Source organism: Stegostoma tigrinum, chromosome 47 (assembly GCF_030684315.1).
Source record: "Stegostoma tigrinum isolate sSteTig4 chromosome 47, sSteTig4.hap1, whole genome shotgun sequence".
Taxonomy (NCBI): domain Eukaryota; kingdom Metazoa; phylum Chordata; class Chondrichthyes; order Orectolobiformes; family Stegostomatidae; genus Stegostoma; species Stegostoma tigrinum.
Window position 1 is genome coordinate 4,395,136 of NC_081400.1, and position 15,609 is coordinate 4,410,744.

Below are 15,609 nucleotides of genomic sequence, written 5' to 3' on the forward strand. Positions count from 1 at the left end.
CCACATCAGTGTCGGTCTGGAGGCACATTTAGACCAGACCAAGTAAGGATGGCAGTTTCCATCCTTAAAGGATGAACCAGATGGGTTTTTCCGACAATTGACTCATGGTCATTATTAGACTCCGCTACAGATTCTCCCCCCCGCCCCCCACCACCATTTAAACTGAATTCAAATTCAGGTGTGGTGGGTTTCCAAGCCAGGTCCCCAGAATGCTACCTCAGTCACTGGATTAAAAGCCCAACAATAATAACCACAAGGCCATCGCCTCCCCTTAGCCACTGTCCCTTTCCTGCACCAGGATTACTCAGGGCTCAAATGTGTCTTGGCAAGGGGAGCTAACTGGAAGCAGAGCTCAGACCAGCACCTCCTTCCCCAGGATCTATAGGATCTGGGTGTGGGGCCTCAAGGAGATCAGGCAGCACAGGCTGTGATTTGCTGAGCTGGGCAGCGAAGGGGATTCCCGATCAGTACGTGACAGGCACAGACAGGGTAAAGAAAACGCAGTGGGGGCGAGCCAAAATAAGACCAGAGATAGGTCGGTAGCGGTGAACAATACTTGCGCCTTGAAGTGTGGAAAAAAGCATGCTCACCTCCTTTAGTTTGTCAGTCAGCAGTTTGATCTCCTCTTCGTATTTGTCTTCCTTTTGGGAGTACTACAAGTGAGGGAACAGAAAGGGGAGAGAGAGACTGGGTCAAATAACTGGAGAGACTGCACACAAACCAGAGTGATCGTTTGATACAACGTCAAGACAGAAAGAGCTGAGAGAAATGAATCTGTCAAACATTTATATTGTCAGAAGAGAACTGTTTAATTTACACAACATGGGAGGATAACACTGCAGATGCTGGAATCTGTACTGAAAACAATTTTAAAAATGCTGGAAATCACAGCTTTGATGAAGGGTCACAGATTCAGGATGCTGCCTGACCTGCTGCGATTTCCAACATTTCTTGTTTAAATTTAAAACACAGACTGACCCAACCAGTAGTTTACAGCAGGAGGCAGAAATGCAGGGGAAGGACTGCTTAATGACGTGTACACGACACTATCAGCCCTCATGCTGCCTTCAGCAGGACCCCATACCTCCCACTATCCCTCTCCTGGGGTCTGCACAAGGTAGCGGCAGCACAGGGACCCCCGACTGTAACCTTGAGCGAGGCTCCCCACAGCTGGCGTGAAGTCTCCTGTGTGGGCTGGGTGTTCTGTGAAACTGCAACAGCTGGCAGAGTGCTTTCTGTTCACCAGGAAACAGAAAATCCAGCCCGCAGCCCAAATCGGGCACCGATTTCTGCAGCAAGGATTGCTTTAGCAGGTGGAAGGCATGTCTGCCATGGAAGAGGGGAAGGGTGTGGTGGTGATGGTAATGGTAATGAAGGAGACCCTTGCCCCAGAGAGTCAGGAGATCTCTACAAGGTTCACTTCCTCCTCTGGACTGCGTGCGCTCCCCGATTTGTATTCAAACCCACTGCTTCGACAGAGACTCACCACCGGCTTCAGCCACTTGCGCCTCCAAAAAGGGATTTAGTGCCACTTAATAACTTGCCTTTACACATGCGCTCTGAAAGAGCCTTCGCAATTCACTTCTGAAGAGCAGCCACCAAATGGTCAGGCCCTAATTCTCAGACTATGCCCCCTGGTTCTGGAATCCCCAGCCAGTGGGAATAGTTTATTTTTATCAACCTTGTCTTTTCCTCATTAAGACTTCGCTCAGCTCACCCCTTAAACTTTCAATTCTGAGAAACAGCAGGCAGGTGGGACTAGTTAAGCTTGAGATGATGTTGGGTGTGGGCTGGTTGAGTTTAGGGTCTGTTTCCATGCTGAGAGACAGGCCTGATTTGTACAGTACAAATGTATAATGACTCTTGAGCACACCATGCAGAGTTGACGTGTGACACTACCATGGCAACATTCCCTTGATGAAGGTGGAGATAGTTTAAGTGATGGCTCCATTAAGAAACATTCGAGAGATTAGCAGATAGCAGCAAGTGCTCACTGCAGCGCAGATTTAAGGGCCGGTTTCTGCATTGAGTGCCAGATGGGCACCATAGCAGCTAGCGCGTATGGTTTCCCCTTTCAATACCTTTGATTTAGCCCCTCCTCCCTTCCCTACCCCAGCCATTGCTTGTGACATGTTATTTGAATTGGTATAACGGGAGAAGTGGTGTCTTCAGGGGAAAAAAAAAAGGGTTGAGAGCGCACGAGACAGTGAGCGATAGACTGGAAGGTGTTCGGCATGGCGGTTCAGTGGTTAGTATTGCTGCCCCATAGTGCCAGGGACCCATGTTCAATTGCACCCTGAGGCAACTGTGTGGGGAGATCGCAGATTCTCCCTCCAGTGTCTGTGTGGGCTCCCTCCGGGTGCTCTGGTTTCCTCTTACAGTCCAAATTGCACAGGTTGGGGTGGATTGGCAGTGGTAAATGGTCCATAGTGTTCAGGGATGCATAGGCTAGGTGGGTTAGCCATGGAAAACGCAGAGCTATGGGGACAGGGTTGGAGGGTCTGGGCAGGATGCTCTTCAGAGGGCCAATGTGGACTCAGTGTGCCGAATGACCTGCTTCCACACTGCAGGGATTCTGTGTATCAAACTACATAGTGCAAACGAACAGCTATGGGAGACAGACTGACCACCCCACTTCGGTAAATGGGTGTGCAGCAGTTTGAGAAGAGACAAGGTCTTCCAGAAGGAACATCCAATCAAGGCCTAACGCCTAAACGTTAAACTCCCCACGCTCTTCAAAAGAGAGGCGGGCAGATTCTCGCTGTGGTGTCCAGGCTAACACTTATCCCTCAAACAATATCACTGACAACAGTTGAGTCAGCCCCAGTGGTCATGGAAGCTTGCTGTGTGTAATTTGGCTCTCGTGATGACAGAGGCTGTGCAGTTACAAGTGCTTCACTGACTTCTGGGCCGTATGCCAAAAGTGTTGAGACAGAAGTCCTTAGGCTAGTACCTTGCCTGCCTGCGAACGACCCTAGATGCAAAGAGGAGCCACCAGGAACCAGGATATATTCACACCCGCTCCCAGCCAGTCCCATTGAGGAAAATAATACAACATCTGGTAACTGGGCATTGTGGTGGGCGATGGACCAGAATCACAGCTGACACATCAGTTGTAAAAAAATGCTAACATTTTTCATCACTTCATTCAGACCCAGCATGACTTGGAGATGGCGGGACTTGGACTTAGGGCCTTCTGAGCCGGAGGTATAGACACTACTCGTGTGGCAGAGGAGCCCAACAACACTGTGGGTAAGGTCGATGCAGCTCGGGGGTGTGTCTTGTGATTCAAACTGTTGACCAGTGACCACAACCGATTTCTCTCCTGAAATATGATGGTCTGAGGAACAGGGCGAGGGAGGTGCTGAGCTCTGGCAGCAATGAGCTGTACCAGGGCTCAGCGGGGGTCGGTCAGTACTGGGAGCGGGTTCTGGAATGGAGCTGACCTTATTGGTCTCGCTCATACCAGGCATTGCCCCAACTACTTCCACCGCTTGCCTCCAACCACACATTCCCACAATGCTGGATTGTGACTGCAGCCAGTGATCCTCTCTCCCACACGCATACATTCATAGCTGCTGGCTGTGCATCTGTGTACACACACAAAACAGCAAACAAACAAACAAACAAAAAAGGAAAGAGAAAACTGAGGGGGTTGGGGTGGAGGTCAGAGGGATTGGAAGCCACGGAAGGGGAGGTACGTGGGTGGCAACCCTACCTTCTCAGCCTGGGCTTCCAGTGACTTGAGATTGTTTGTCACATTTTTAAGTTCCTCTTCCAGCTCTGCGCACTTGCTGTTAGCACAGGGGCAGTGAGAAGGTGGGGGGGTGGGGGAAAGAGGGAATGAGGGACACAGACGACAGAAAGATAAAGCCAGTCGGCGTGGAGAAATTGCGAGTGGTGCAGGGATGGGGCGAGGGGCGGGGGGGGGAGAAAAGAGGTGGAGAAGAGAAAGAGAGAAGCGATGATGAATAAAGAACGAACAGGTCGCACCCACAAACACAAAAAAAAACTTAAAAAAGGGAAAAGACGGAGCAGAAAGAGAACCAACAGCAGTGTGTACCTGCCGAGGGAAACTTGATCAATCCAACCTGGCAACTGATGCTTAGACTCTTGAGCTCTGGGTTCAAATGTTACAAGAATGGGATCATTAGGCACACTGTTATTGACAGTCACTGATATGACAAAGATTAATTATGATTAATGCAGGGTAGAACAAAAGTCCAGCAAATTTCCCCACTGCATGCCAGGCAGTTAGTAGAGCCTCCACTGAACATATCTGCAAGGGTGATAGAGCAGGGCACTTTTCTGCACTCAGCCAGCTGTCAGTTAAAGCCCAGGACCACCCTGCAAGGCCTGGCGTAGCCAAATCATGTGCAATGCTGAAATTAGGAACTGGTAAACATCGACGAAAGCATAACCAAGAAAATAAAAAGTGGTAATTTTTATGAAATGCAGGTCTTGGGTGTGACACACACACTAAATAACTGCCAGCTGCAAAGGCAACTCATACAGAGAGTGTCAACTCAGTGACACTCAGATGTAGTGGGGTTAAAGCATTCTGTATAAATAACACACAGACCTACTTTAACCACTAGGAATTATTCATTGGTTCCCCACCAAGATAGGAACCAGAGGTAGATTTCCATATTGGTGTAAATGAAGGTGGTGTGCATTGTCCTGAGGCAGTCCAAGCAACGGGGGAGTAGGTACAGTAACCCTAGTGACCACCGGCAGACATGGAAAGGATAGAAAAAAAAAGGCGTGTGCTGCCCAGATGTTGTTTGCATCCTCGGCCAATGTTCTGTGCCGAGGGACGGCTCTTAGCAAGAGAATGTGCAGTTAAAACCAGCTGCGCCAAAAAAATGGCCACAACAGTGCGATTGCTCGAGTCATGAGACATGGCAACGTTTGCAGCCATGAAGATGCCAGCTACAGGCCAACTGCGGGGCCGCGCACAGCAGCATGGCGTGATCGAGGGATTAGCCACGTCGGCCTGACCAATTCCCGGGACGGAGGGTCTACTCTTGGGAGGGAGGGTTGGACGGGCTGGGTCTTTGGATGATCGAACAAACAAAGGCGAAGGTCGGGCCCGTGCTCAGTTTGTTTTCATTTGTGATCACAGTCATCTGCACTGCGATGCATGGTTTCATTTGGTTGGATGGGCAGTGATCACTCAGTGCTGCCTGCCATACTGGCAGAGACTGAAAGCAGGCTCGTTGGCTATTCATGCCCACTCACTACCAAGTCATATCGTTTGCTATTTCATATTTCAGAAATTCATCTCAGTGCACAGTTTCTCTCGATACCTAACCGTGAGCCAGAGTGCTGTGGGCAACAATGAGCTTCACACCACAGGACAAAGCTGCATTACGGCAGGCTGCCTGTGTACCAGGATTTTACTGCAACTAGATATTTGGTTAGGGAGAAAAAGGTCTCTTTCATATTGGCCGAGATGACAGGGCTTGTCAAAGGAGGGACAGGCTGGACAGAAGCAGATTCTTCAGAATAGGTTATGTATCAAAAAAAAAAATCAGTGGACACAGACATAATACCAAACAGAAAAAGCACAAGAGAAATGTCTCCAAAAACAGTGAGACAGAGAGAAATGGATTGGCAGAAGTTTGGGAGCAGTCCACGAGGGAGAGGAACAAGAAAGCAAGAGCGAAAGAAAGCAGACAGAGGTATAACAGCACAGGAGGCTGCTCGGTCATTCTAGTTCACGCAAGTTCTCTGGTCAGTCTTATTGCCTCACTTCAACCCCCCACAACCACCATGGCTCCAGCAAGTTCATTTCACTTGAGCAAATGTGTTTTGAGAAGTCTCGTTGTCTCTGCTTGCAACCTGCTCAAAGGCAGCAAGCCTCAGGTCGTCGCCACTCAGCACATTTACTGCAAAAGGTTCTCCTTCACAAAACCTCAAATCGGTGTTCACTTGACCATGGGCCATCGGTGGCCCTTTAGCTACTTAATGGTCACCGTGCCCACCTCTATGCAATCCCTCTACTCCCTAAGTACAAGGAGAGCATCCCAAGGTCTTCACCAATCTAAAATCCCTCAACCATAAAACCATTTTGGCAAAATACCCTCAAACAAAAAAAAACCTCCCAAGAACCCTCACGTCCCACCTCAAGCATAGGGATCAGATCGGGGAGAAACAGATACAGAGAAGGGAGTGGGACAGGGAATGAGAACAAAGCTGTGACCAGGACTGATCCTCAGGCAGGAACCATGTCAACATACAGACACACGGATGGACCGACGGCAGTTCTATAAGGTGAGCAGTTACATGTGGCATCAGTGACATCAGGCATGGGCTGTAAACGTCAACACGACTGGGTAGCCCACTTCCACACTCAACATCCAAGAAATGACACATACCACTGGGATTTTGAGTGGATGAAAATGCATTAAATGGCCTATCAAACCAACATGCTGGTAAAATTAAGAGTTAGTAAACCATGACAGAGTTAAGCCTAACCAGAAGTGTTTAAGCATTCAAGACGGTTACAATGTAAAATTGACATTTCTTGCTATTTGATAATAATTTCTTCCATCTCACCTCTACAAGGTTGAGAGCAAGTGAAGGAAACAACTCATTTCAAACAATACGTGAATGAAGATAAAAGCCAACGAGTTCAGTACCTTTTCCTGTAATGCAGTTAAGGCTTTTAAGTTCTGATCTCTGGTTCTAAGCTCCTCCTCCAGTTTCCGCACAGTACTGTTAGTGTTCCACAAGGTACATGCAAGAGGGGTGAAGGGTTAAATGGGATGATTCGATCACGTACAGCATGCAAAAGAAACAGAGGATACAACAAAAGGAAGGGGGAGGGGGGGAAAACAAACGTGACAAAATCGGTGTGATGGTCTGGAGCCCCTGAGAATTTATACATCAAATACACAATAGAACGGTCAATAGCAGGATGTCACTTTCTGCCAATTCCTCTCCACCCTTCTCCTCCCCATTATGGAAGGAGTACTGTGAAAGCTCGCAAACGGTGGGCAAAGGGCAAGTTCAGCTGTGATGCCCTCCAAGGTCGAGAAGCCCCATTAAATTCAGCTGTCCAGGCCCACCACTCTGAAGGGTGGCCGGTTGGATGGCTAACCAGCAACAACTGCATGCAACCTGGGGTACATTCTGGAAACCCATGATTCCCCCACCCACTGAACCTCTTACAGTCCACATCGCCTTTCTGAGGGAGGTCCAAACACTGGACCCAATATTTCAAGAAACCTTGTGGGCTATGCAGATTAATTTGTGGATCATATCTGGCTCTACAAACGTGCAGCCGACCTCTTTTACACATTCCAGTCTAGCTTACATGCAGGCTAATGGTGCTCTATTTTTGACCTCAATAAAACAAAAATCTTTTCAGCTCCCTGCACAGATCAAAGCCCAGTCTGTGAAAGTTTAGGTGAAAGATGAAGGAGAGGGTGAGGGAGGGAAGTAACAGATCATCAAGGGAACTCAGGGTTAGTGAACAACAGAAGGGAGAAGCGGGGATCGGGGGTGTGGGGCAGGGGCGAGAGAGCGGACTAAGCAGCTAAAATTGTTGCTGCTGAGACCCAGTGTTAGCTGGAAGCTAGTGGGTAATAATTCCAGTGGAGTGGCGGGATAAACACAGATAGACGGGAGGAAGAATACTGGGACTGGACATGGAAAAAGAACTTTGATATTGATTCGTCATTGCAAATATTCATCTGGAATCTAGTAAAAAAGGTGAAACCTTTACTGCATCGGCTGCAAAAGTGCAGTTGGTTTCTGAATGTGTATGTGAAATGTAATTAACGTCCAGGAGCTGGGAACTTTCCTTCTCCCCCTTCCACAACAGTAACCGCACATTATCAAGGGGAATCTGCTGGAAATAAATCAGGCGAACAGGAACCCAGGTCTCCTTTTGCTTATTTCACTCCAGGGATTATGGCCATCAGCGTGATCTATTGCCCATCCTAAAGTGCCTTCGAGAAGGTGGTGGTGAGATACCTTCTAGAATCAGTGCAGTCTGCCCAACTGCAGTGACACCCACAGTGCTACGGGCGAAGGGGTTCCCAAATTCGGACCCAGTGACAGCAAAAGGATTCCAAGTCAGAAGGAGATGCGCCTTGGGGGGTTAGGAGAACATGTGCAATATTTTCTGGTCTGTCCACGGTGAACTCCATCAGAAAGGGAGGTGGATGGGGAGACAGAAGTTACAGGAAGAGGAGTTTCTCATGGTGTGGCCATTCCCCCTTGTTTTGGCTCCAGATTACTTCAGTCAAGCAACCTGCTAGTGAGAAGCCATTGCTGACAGCTAGGACTGTGATTATGGTGAGAGTTCAGACGATTGAGAGGAGATCAGAGTGAAACATGTAATATTCTAACAGGCTGGATGCGGGGAGGATGTTTCCCCTGGTTGAGGGAGTCTGGAACCAGGGGGTCACAGTCTCAGGGTATGAAGTAGGCTATTTAGAACTTGGATGAGGAAGTATTTCTTCAGGCTGGCCAACATGTCAAATTCTCTCCCACTGTGGAGGTCAATTACTCAATACGTTCAAGAAAGAGAGCAAGACATAGAAGAGTGGACGGCCAGAGACTTTTTCCCCCTAGGGTGGGGGTAGCTGTTATGAGGGGGCATAATTTTAAAGTGAGTGGAGGTAGATATAGGGGAGATGTCAGAGGTAGGTTCTTCACTCAGAGTGGTAGGGGTGTGGAAAACATTGTCAGAGAGGGTAGTGGATTCAGCCTCGTTTGGGGCATTTAAGCAGCTATTAGATAGGCATATGGATGATAGCATAAGGTAGGGGGTGGAGGTTAGATAGACCTAAGGTTTAGGGTAAAAGTTCAGCACAACATCATGGGCTGAAGGGCCTGTACTGTTCTATGTTCTAAATTAGCGGATTTAAAAGGCATGAAAGGGTACGAAGAAGTCGGATTATAGCATTGAGGCAGAGGTTCAGCCACGTTCACACTGAATGGTGGAACAGACATGAGTGGCAGAATGGCCTGTTCCTGCTCCTAGTTTCTGCAGCCCAACAGTAACCAGTGCCTTCAGGAGGGGAAGGGCATCGTAATGATGCTTTATTACGCATCAGGACATGTATATTTGTACAGAACTGGGGTATGTGTCTGGTGCGATAACCCAGACATTCATCCAATGATCAGATTCCAACAAATGTGGGAAGTGGGGCAGGGCAACTCAACCTCCCACAAACTGGAGAATTAAAAGAAGAAACAAGCCAGGAGCCCTCACATCACAGTATTATTCTAGGGATCACTGGAAGGGGAAACACCGCACCTCAGCAATAGAAAAACTTTTCGAAGTGCAACACATTAGCCCAGCGGTTGGCACTGTTGCCTCACGGCACCAAAGACCCAGTGTTTAGTTGTCAGAGGGTGGAATTGTCTGCGTAAACCTCCTCCGGGTGCTCCGGTTACCTCCCTCAATGCCCAGGGATGTGCAGGTTAGGGTGGATTGGCCATGCTAAGTTCCCCCAATAGTGCCTAGGGATGTACAGTTTGGAGTGGGTTAGCCATGGCAAAATGCAGGATTACAGAGATTTGGGGGGTGCCGGGCATGATGGTCTTTGGAGGGTCAGTGTGGACTCGATGAGCTGAATGGCCTGCTCCCACACTTTAAACATGCCAAGGTGCTGAGCCAAACAGATATCTTCCCCGAATCCAGCTGACCCTGTCACAAACCACAGGTCAGAAAACCAAGGGGATTGTTGAAACTGAGGACACACCTCCCCAAGTAACATTCGATCTCAGCCCGATCCCTCGCTTGCAAACAGAATACTTACCACTCTGTCACCTCTGCGCGTTCCTCTGTACGCTCAAGGTCGCTCTCAATGATCACCAGCTTACGGGCAACCTACAAAGGAAGAAAGCTTTCAACTTGCGCACTATCACCCACTATTGTTGAAGCTATGGTCTGTCTTTTCGCACCTATACTTTTAAAAACTCAGTATGTCCCATTGTCGTAGAGCTGATCACAGCTATTATGGGAGGTCAGAACTGTGGCACTGAAGGGCAAGATTTGAAAGGCTTGTGAAATAGGTCACAATACACACCGTCCCAAGAACGGATGCCATCATGCATCTTGCACATCGAATCAGTTGCAGCTATCAAACTACGAGAACACCTGTGTGCTTCCTGAAACTTGCGAACATTTCCTAACCCGTACATTCCCTTCACCAATTTAATGGGCTCAAGATGTATATATGTGCACAAGCTCCACTGATAAAGCCCAGTTTCAGCAGCACTGTGTGGTAACTGTTAAACACCAGCACCCCCCCCCCCAACCCCCCGACAAGCACACCCCGTTGACTCCTGCACTCCTCAGCCCCCCCACCCATTCCCTTGCTTACCTCCTCATACTTGCGGTCCGCCTCCTCTGCGATGTGTTTGGCTTCCTTCAGTTGGATCTCTTGCAGCTCCATCTTCTCTTCATCCTTCAGGGCCCTGTTCTCAATCACCTTCATTCCTCTGAGGACAGGAAGACGTCAGCTTCCAGTTAATTAACCCCGTCACTGAGTGTTTGGAAAAGCGTTTAATCGTCAACTTTACCCCAGAACCCACATCCAAAAAAAGAAAAACAAAAGTGAGGAGGGGGGTGCTTTCAAGCTAAGCTACCGTGACCAGGAAGGTCCCAGGTTGTGTCATAGAGTCAGTCACGCAGTCCAAAACAGAGCTTTCAGTCCAATTGGTCCATGTTGGCCATAATCCCAAACTGAACCAGTCCCACATGCCTGCTCTGGTTCATATCCCTCCAAACCCTTCCCATTCATGTACATATCCAAATGTCTTTTAAATATTGTAACCCCACATACACCACTTTCTTCGGCAGGTCATTCCACATGAGAACCAGTATAAAATTGTTGCCCCTTGTGTGTTTAAAAACTTTCTACTCTCATCTTAAAAAATGTGCCCCCTAGTCTTGAAATCCCCATCCTGGGGAAAGATACCTACCATTGACCCTATCTATATCCCTGACAATTTATAAATCCCGATTAGATCACCTCAACCTCCTATGCTAGGTGAAAAAGCACAAGCCTGTCCAGTCTTTATAACCCAAACCCTTAATGCCCAGCAACATCCTGAACCCTCTGCAGCGTAATAATATGCTTCCTAAAGCAGGGAGACCAGAACTGGACACACTACTCCAAGAGGCCTCACTAACATCCAATACAACCTCAACAAGATGTCCCAACTCCTATACTCATAGGCCTGAACAATGAAGGCAAGCGTGCTGAATACCTTTTTAACCACTCTGCCTACATGCAATGCAAACTTCAAAGAATTATGCACCTTGACCACTAGGTCCCTCTGTCCTACAACACTACCCAACTGTACGAGTTCTATGATAACAAGGTGTGGAGCTGGATGAACACAGCAGGCCAAGCATCAGAGGAGCAGGAAAGCTGACGTTTCAGGCCTGGACCCTTTCTTTTCCTAAAGAAGGGTCTAGGCCCGAAACGTCAGCTTTTCTGCTCCCCTGATGCTGTTTGGCCTGCTGTGTTCATCCAGCTCTAAACCTCGTTATCTCAGATTCTCCAGCAACTGCAGTTCCTACTATCTCTGTACGAGTTCTATCCCTGTTTGTTCTGGCAAAAATGCAATACCTCGCATCATCAACAGGCAAATGGGAGTGGGTATCAACTGCTAGCTTTGCCAGAAACACCCTCATCCCGAGAGAGAGAGAAACGAGAAACAAGAAACGCAAATTGCAGCCACATATTCTGATGGTCCAATTCTGACACCAGAGGATGAATTTCACCTCAAACCAGAGAAGACCAATGCAAGATCGCTCACTGGCTTGAGTCCAGAGGGGCAGCATTGAGAGCTGTGCAGATTGTGGGACAAAACACTGACCAGTGCCGGCCTGTCGCTACAGCCAGGGCCACAGTAAAGGGCATGTGGAGGAGGTGTGTGTCACAAGTCAAAATCTCAGCTCTGAAGCGACTGTCGTGGCTGGCAGACTGATCTTGTCAGGGTGATTAACGTCACTGCCACATAAATAAGTCAGGACAATGCTTCGCTTGTTATTTCCGCTGTGAGAGTGGTACAAAATGATAACAGTGGATGAATATGGCATGAACACATTAGCGACACAAAGGACACAGCTCAACTGAAAATCTACCGCATTAAGTTGTCCTTAAAAACATTTTGCTTACATCAGATCTCCCTGTATCACATCCACCAGGCTGTACTGATATCAAGCAGCTCTTTGCAAACCAGGGAGATTACCTGGGACATGATCAGCTTGAGAGATTTACTTTTTATGAAGCAGCAAGAGATTTCTCCTGGTGTGTCTATCAAGATGATCCCCATCTCTGCTATTTGGCTTGCCCACTTGCAGTGGCAGCAAGTCCCACATCCCTTCCTTCCCCTAAAAGGGTCAGAAGTGTCCCCGGCCCTTGCCTCTCCTTCAGTCTCACCTCTCACTCTCATCTGCTGCCTTCTCAGCCTCTTCCAGTTTCTGCAGGGCTGTCGCAAGGCGTTCCTGGGCACGGTCCAACTCTTCCTCAACCAGCTGGATGCGCCTATTCAAGGAGGCCACCTCCGTCTCAGCCTAGGCAAGAGAAAGGGACAGTGACGTCAGTAGCTGGGGCTGATACATGGCAGGCTTCACTGAGGGTTAAAGGCATCAGGAGACCACGCGGGAGAAGGTTGGTTGACCAGTCTGACCGAGAACCCAAGTCTGGTAAAGGTATCAAGAACTTGGTCTGCACCCAGCTTTTATGCACGCGTATACACAGTCACATGGGCACCTCATATCCAATCATGGTAGGGGATAGCACAGTAGTTAGTACTGCTATCTCTCAGTACAGGGGACCAGGGTTCAATTCCACTCACAGACTGTATGCCCCTTGAGTGCCTTTCAAAAAAATCTCTCCTCTCACCTTAAAAAATATGCTCCCTTGATTTGGACTCCCCCACCCCAAGGGGAAGACCTTGTGCTATTTACTTTATCCATACCCCTCATGATTTTATAAACCTCCATTAGATCACCACTCAACCTCCTACACTCCAAAGAAAAACGTCCCAGCCTATTCAGGCTCTCCTTCATAACTCAAACCCTCCATTCCTGGAAACATCCTGGCAAATCGCTTTCAAACCCTCTTCAGCTTAATAATATCCTTCCTATAAACAATGACCAGAACTGCACATTGTATTCCAAAAGTGGCCTCACCAACATCCTACACAACTACAACACAAACATTCCAAGTGTACTAAACACCTTCTTAACAATTCTGTCTACTTGGAACATGGAGGACCAGAGCAAGTAAGGACAGCAGGAAGTAACAGAGGTCAATCAAGTGGATTTTCAGCAACAGTACTTTCAAGGTTATTAAGGAGGCTAGCTTTGTATTACAGATTTATTCTTTGAATTTTAAAATACCCCTAGACATTGTGATTGGGGTTCGATACCAGGTCACCAGAGCACTAGTCTGGGCCTCTGGATTACTCGAATTATTTTATTGATACCTCAAATCGCCCCGTAACAGGGTAAGGACCTGACAGTCAGGCAGAATAATGGTGAAGTTTGCAATATTTTAGAAACCCAGAAGCCAGCAAATATAAGCGAGCTACCCCTATGAATGGCTGTATGTTCAGAAAGGAAGCAGCCACCCACTTGTGGTGACTTCGACACACCCTGTCACAATCTAGCATTAGCCTAACCATGACAACGCAATATGTAACAGCAAGAGGGAGCAAGGTGGCAAAACAGGAAGCCATTGCTGAGTATCGCATGCTCCTGGCTCAGGCCAACAGTCCAGTCCAATCAGTAGTGGTGTCTGGCAACCAAACGAAATAAAAGAAAAATAATCCTGTTCTTGGCTCACTCAGCTAACAATGCTGCTAGTCTTCCCGGAGAACTGACACTGGTCCTGAGAGGACAGAGTGTACCATGCTCAGACTGGCACGAGACTGGTACACAAAATCTCATCTCTTGCAGCTATTGGGTTTATCAGCAAACCATGGTACTCAGTTGCTGGTAGGTGGTTGCCCCCTGAGGTTTCATCCACTGCACGGTTGCAGGAGGGTGCAACAGGCTATACATGATGAAAGGGATAAACAGGTAACATGCAAAGACTTGCACAGGGATGTATTTGATGGGCTACAGTCGTGCGTTTGGACAGGGTGCAAGGTGAGACGTTAAAATACCTCAGAAATAACATGTAGCATAAGTTAAAGGCTTAAGGTTCCAAGCTGTACACACTTCAGCACTTTATCTACAGGGCTACGCTAACCATTTCCCTTCTGATAGCCTGTGAGAGGCCTCAACCTACCGTTATGTCAAACGAGTACACGATTCCTTTTACTCAGACAGGAAGGCTCTGTCTACCTGCTGCAGTGGTTCAGACAGTCATGCAAAGATCCACAGCACAGTGCTGCCCAACAGTCCTTGCCCACAATCATCACCTCTTCTCCATTGCTCCCTTGGCTGTTAGTGGGTTACAGCAAAAAACAAAAAAAAAATCACTGAAATACTTGATGTGAGATGGACACTGTTCCAAAAAAAAGATGTTATTTGATTGCTACACAGCCTTCACTAACTTTTTGTATATTTTGAAAACATTATACATAGATCTGAGAACTAACTGCATAGAAAGAAGCCTCAAAGCCCAAAGGCACTGCTTCACAAGGCCTCCTCTTGCTGCCTCCTACACCCCTCTCCTTCTATTCCTTTCTCCCTCAGCTGTTTCTCCAGCTTCCCACTTCAATAAGCGGCACAGCAGCTCAGTGGTTAGCACTGTTGCCTCACACTACGTGGGTCTTGCACTTTCTCACCTTGTGTGTGTGTTTCCTCCAGGTGCTCTTGTTTCCTCCCACAGTCTAATGATGTGCAGGTTAGAATGGATTGGCTGTGCTAAATTGCCCGTTGCACCAGGAGCATGCAGGCTAGGTGGATTAGCCATGAGAAATGCAGGGTTACAGGGATGGGACGAGTCTGGTCAAGATACCGTTCGGAGGATCAGTGTGGACTCGCTGGGCCTAATGGCCTGCTTCTATGCTGTAAGGATTCTATGATTCTGGTCCTCACCAATGGAGTTAATATTTCAACCCTGGTCCAACGCTTCTTTAGAACTGAAAAGTCCTATAGGACAGTCATATCAGACTATTAAGGTTAACTCTGATTCTCTTTCCGCAAAGATAATGGGAACTACAGATGCTGGAGAATCCGAGATAACAAAGTGTGGAGCTGGATGAACACAGCAGGCCAAGCAGCAGCTTAGGAATACAAAAGCTGCCGTTTTGGGCCTAGACCCTTCATCTAGCAGTTGCCTGCTAGACCTGCTGTGTTTCTCTGCATATGTTCCAGGTTTCTAGTGCCTGTCTTTATTCAAGAACCGAGAGTTACAGGATAAACAGGAATGTGGAATTCAAAACCGAAACACACCACTTTTACTGAAGTTGGTTGAAGTCCAAATGACCAACATCTACTCCTAACATAATATGTATGTTAAAAACAGCAGCATTTCACTTCTGCTTCTCCCCAGCAGTTCCATTCTCACTTCCTCACAGTCCCTACCCCTTTACTGTTGGCAGGGTCGTCACGCTCTGATCAACTCTGACGGTGTGAATCAGTAAGGGGGAAGGAATGCTGGCAGAGATCGTGGAAAA

The 15,609-nt window shown here is 47.9% G+C and overlaps 1 protein-coding gene across 7 annotated transcripts in view; it reads right to left on the reverse strand.

Annotated features, from left to right (window-relative positions):
• Nucleotides 1–15,609, reverse strand: part of LOC125449672 (tropomyosin alpha-3 chain) — a 53,142-nt gene that overhangs the window by 15,979 nt on the left and 21,554 nt on the right. For 4 of the 7 annotated variants that reach the window (XM_048525534.2, XM_048525533.2, XM_048525531.2 and 1 more), the window contains 5 exons: nt 12,417–12,550; nt 10,347–10,464; nt 9,780–9,850; nt 3,719–3,794; nt 591–653 (listed from right to left, as the gene is read on the reverse strand). In XM_048525534.2, the coding sequence (XP_048381491.1) occupies nt 591–653; nt 3,719–3,794; nt 9,780–9,850; nt 10,347–10,464; nt 12,417–12,550 (462 nt within the window). Of the gene's footprint in view, nt 1–590; nt 654–3,718; nt 3,795–6,644; nt 6,721–9,779; nt 9,851–10,346; nt 10,465–12,416; nt 12,551–15,609 lie in introns of all 7 variants that reach the window. The other 3 variants (XM_059643029.1, XM_048525532.2, XM_048525536.2) reach the window with 1 other exon arrangement.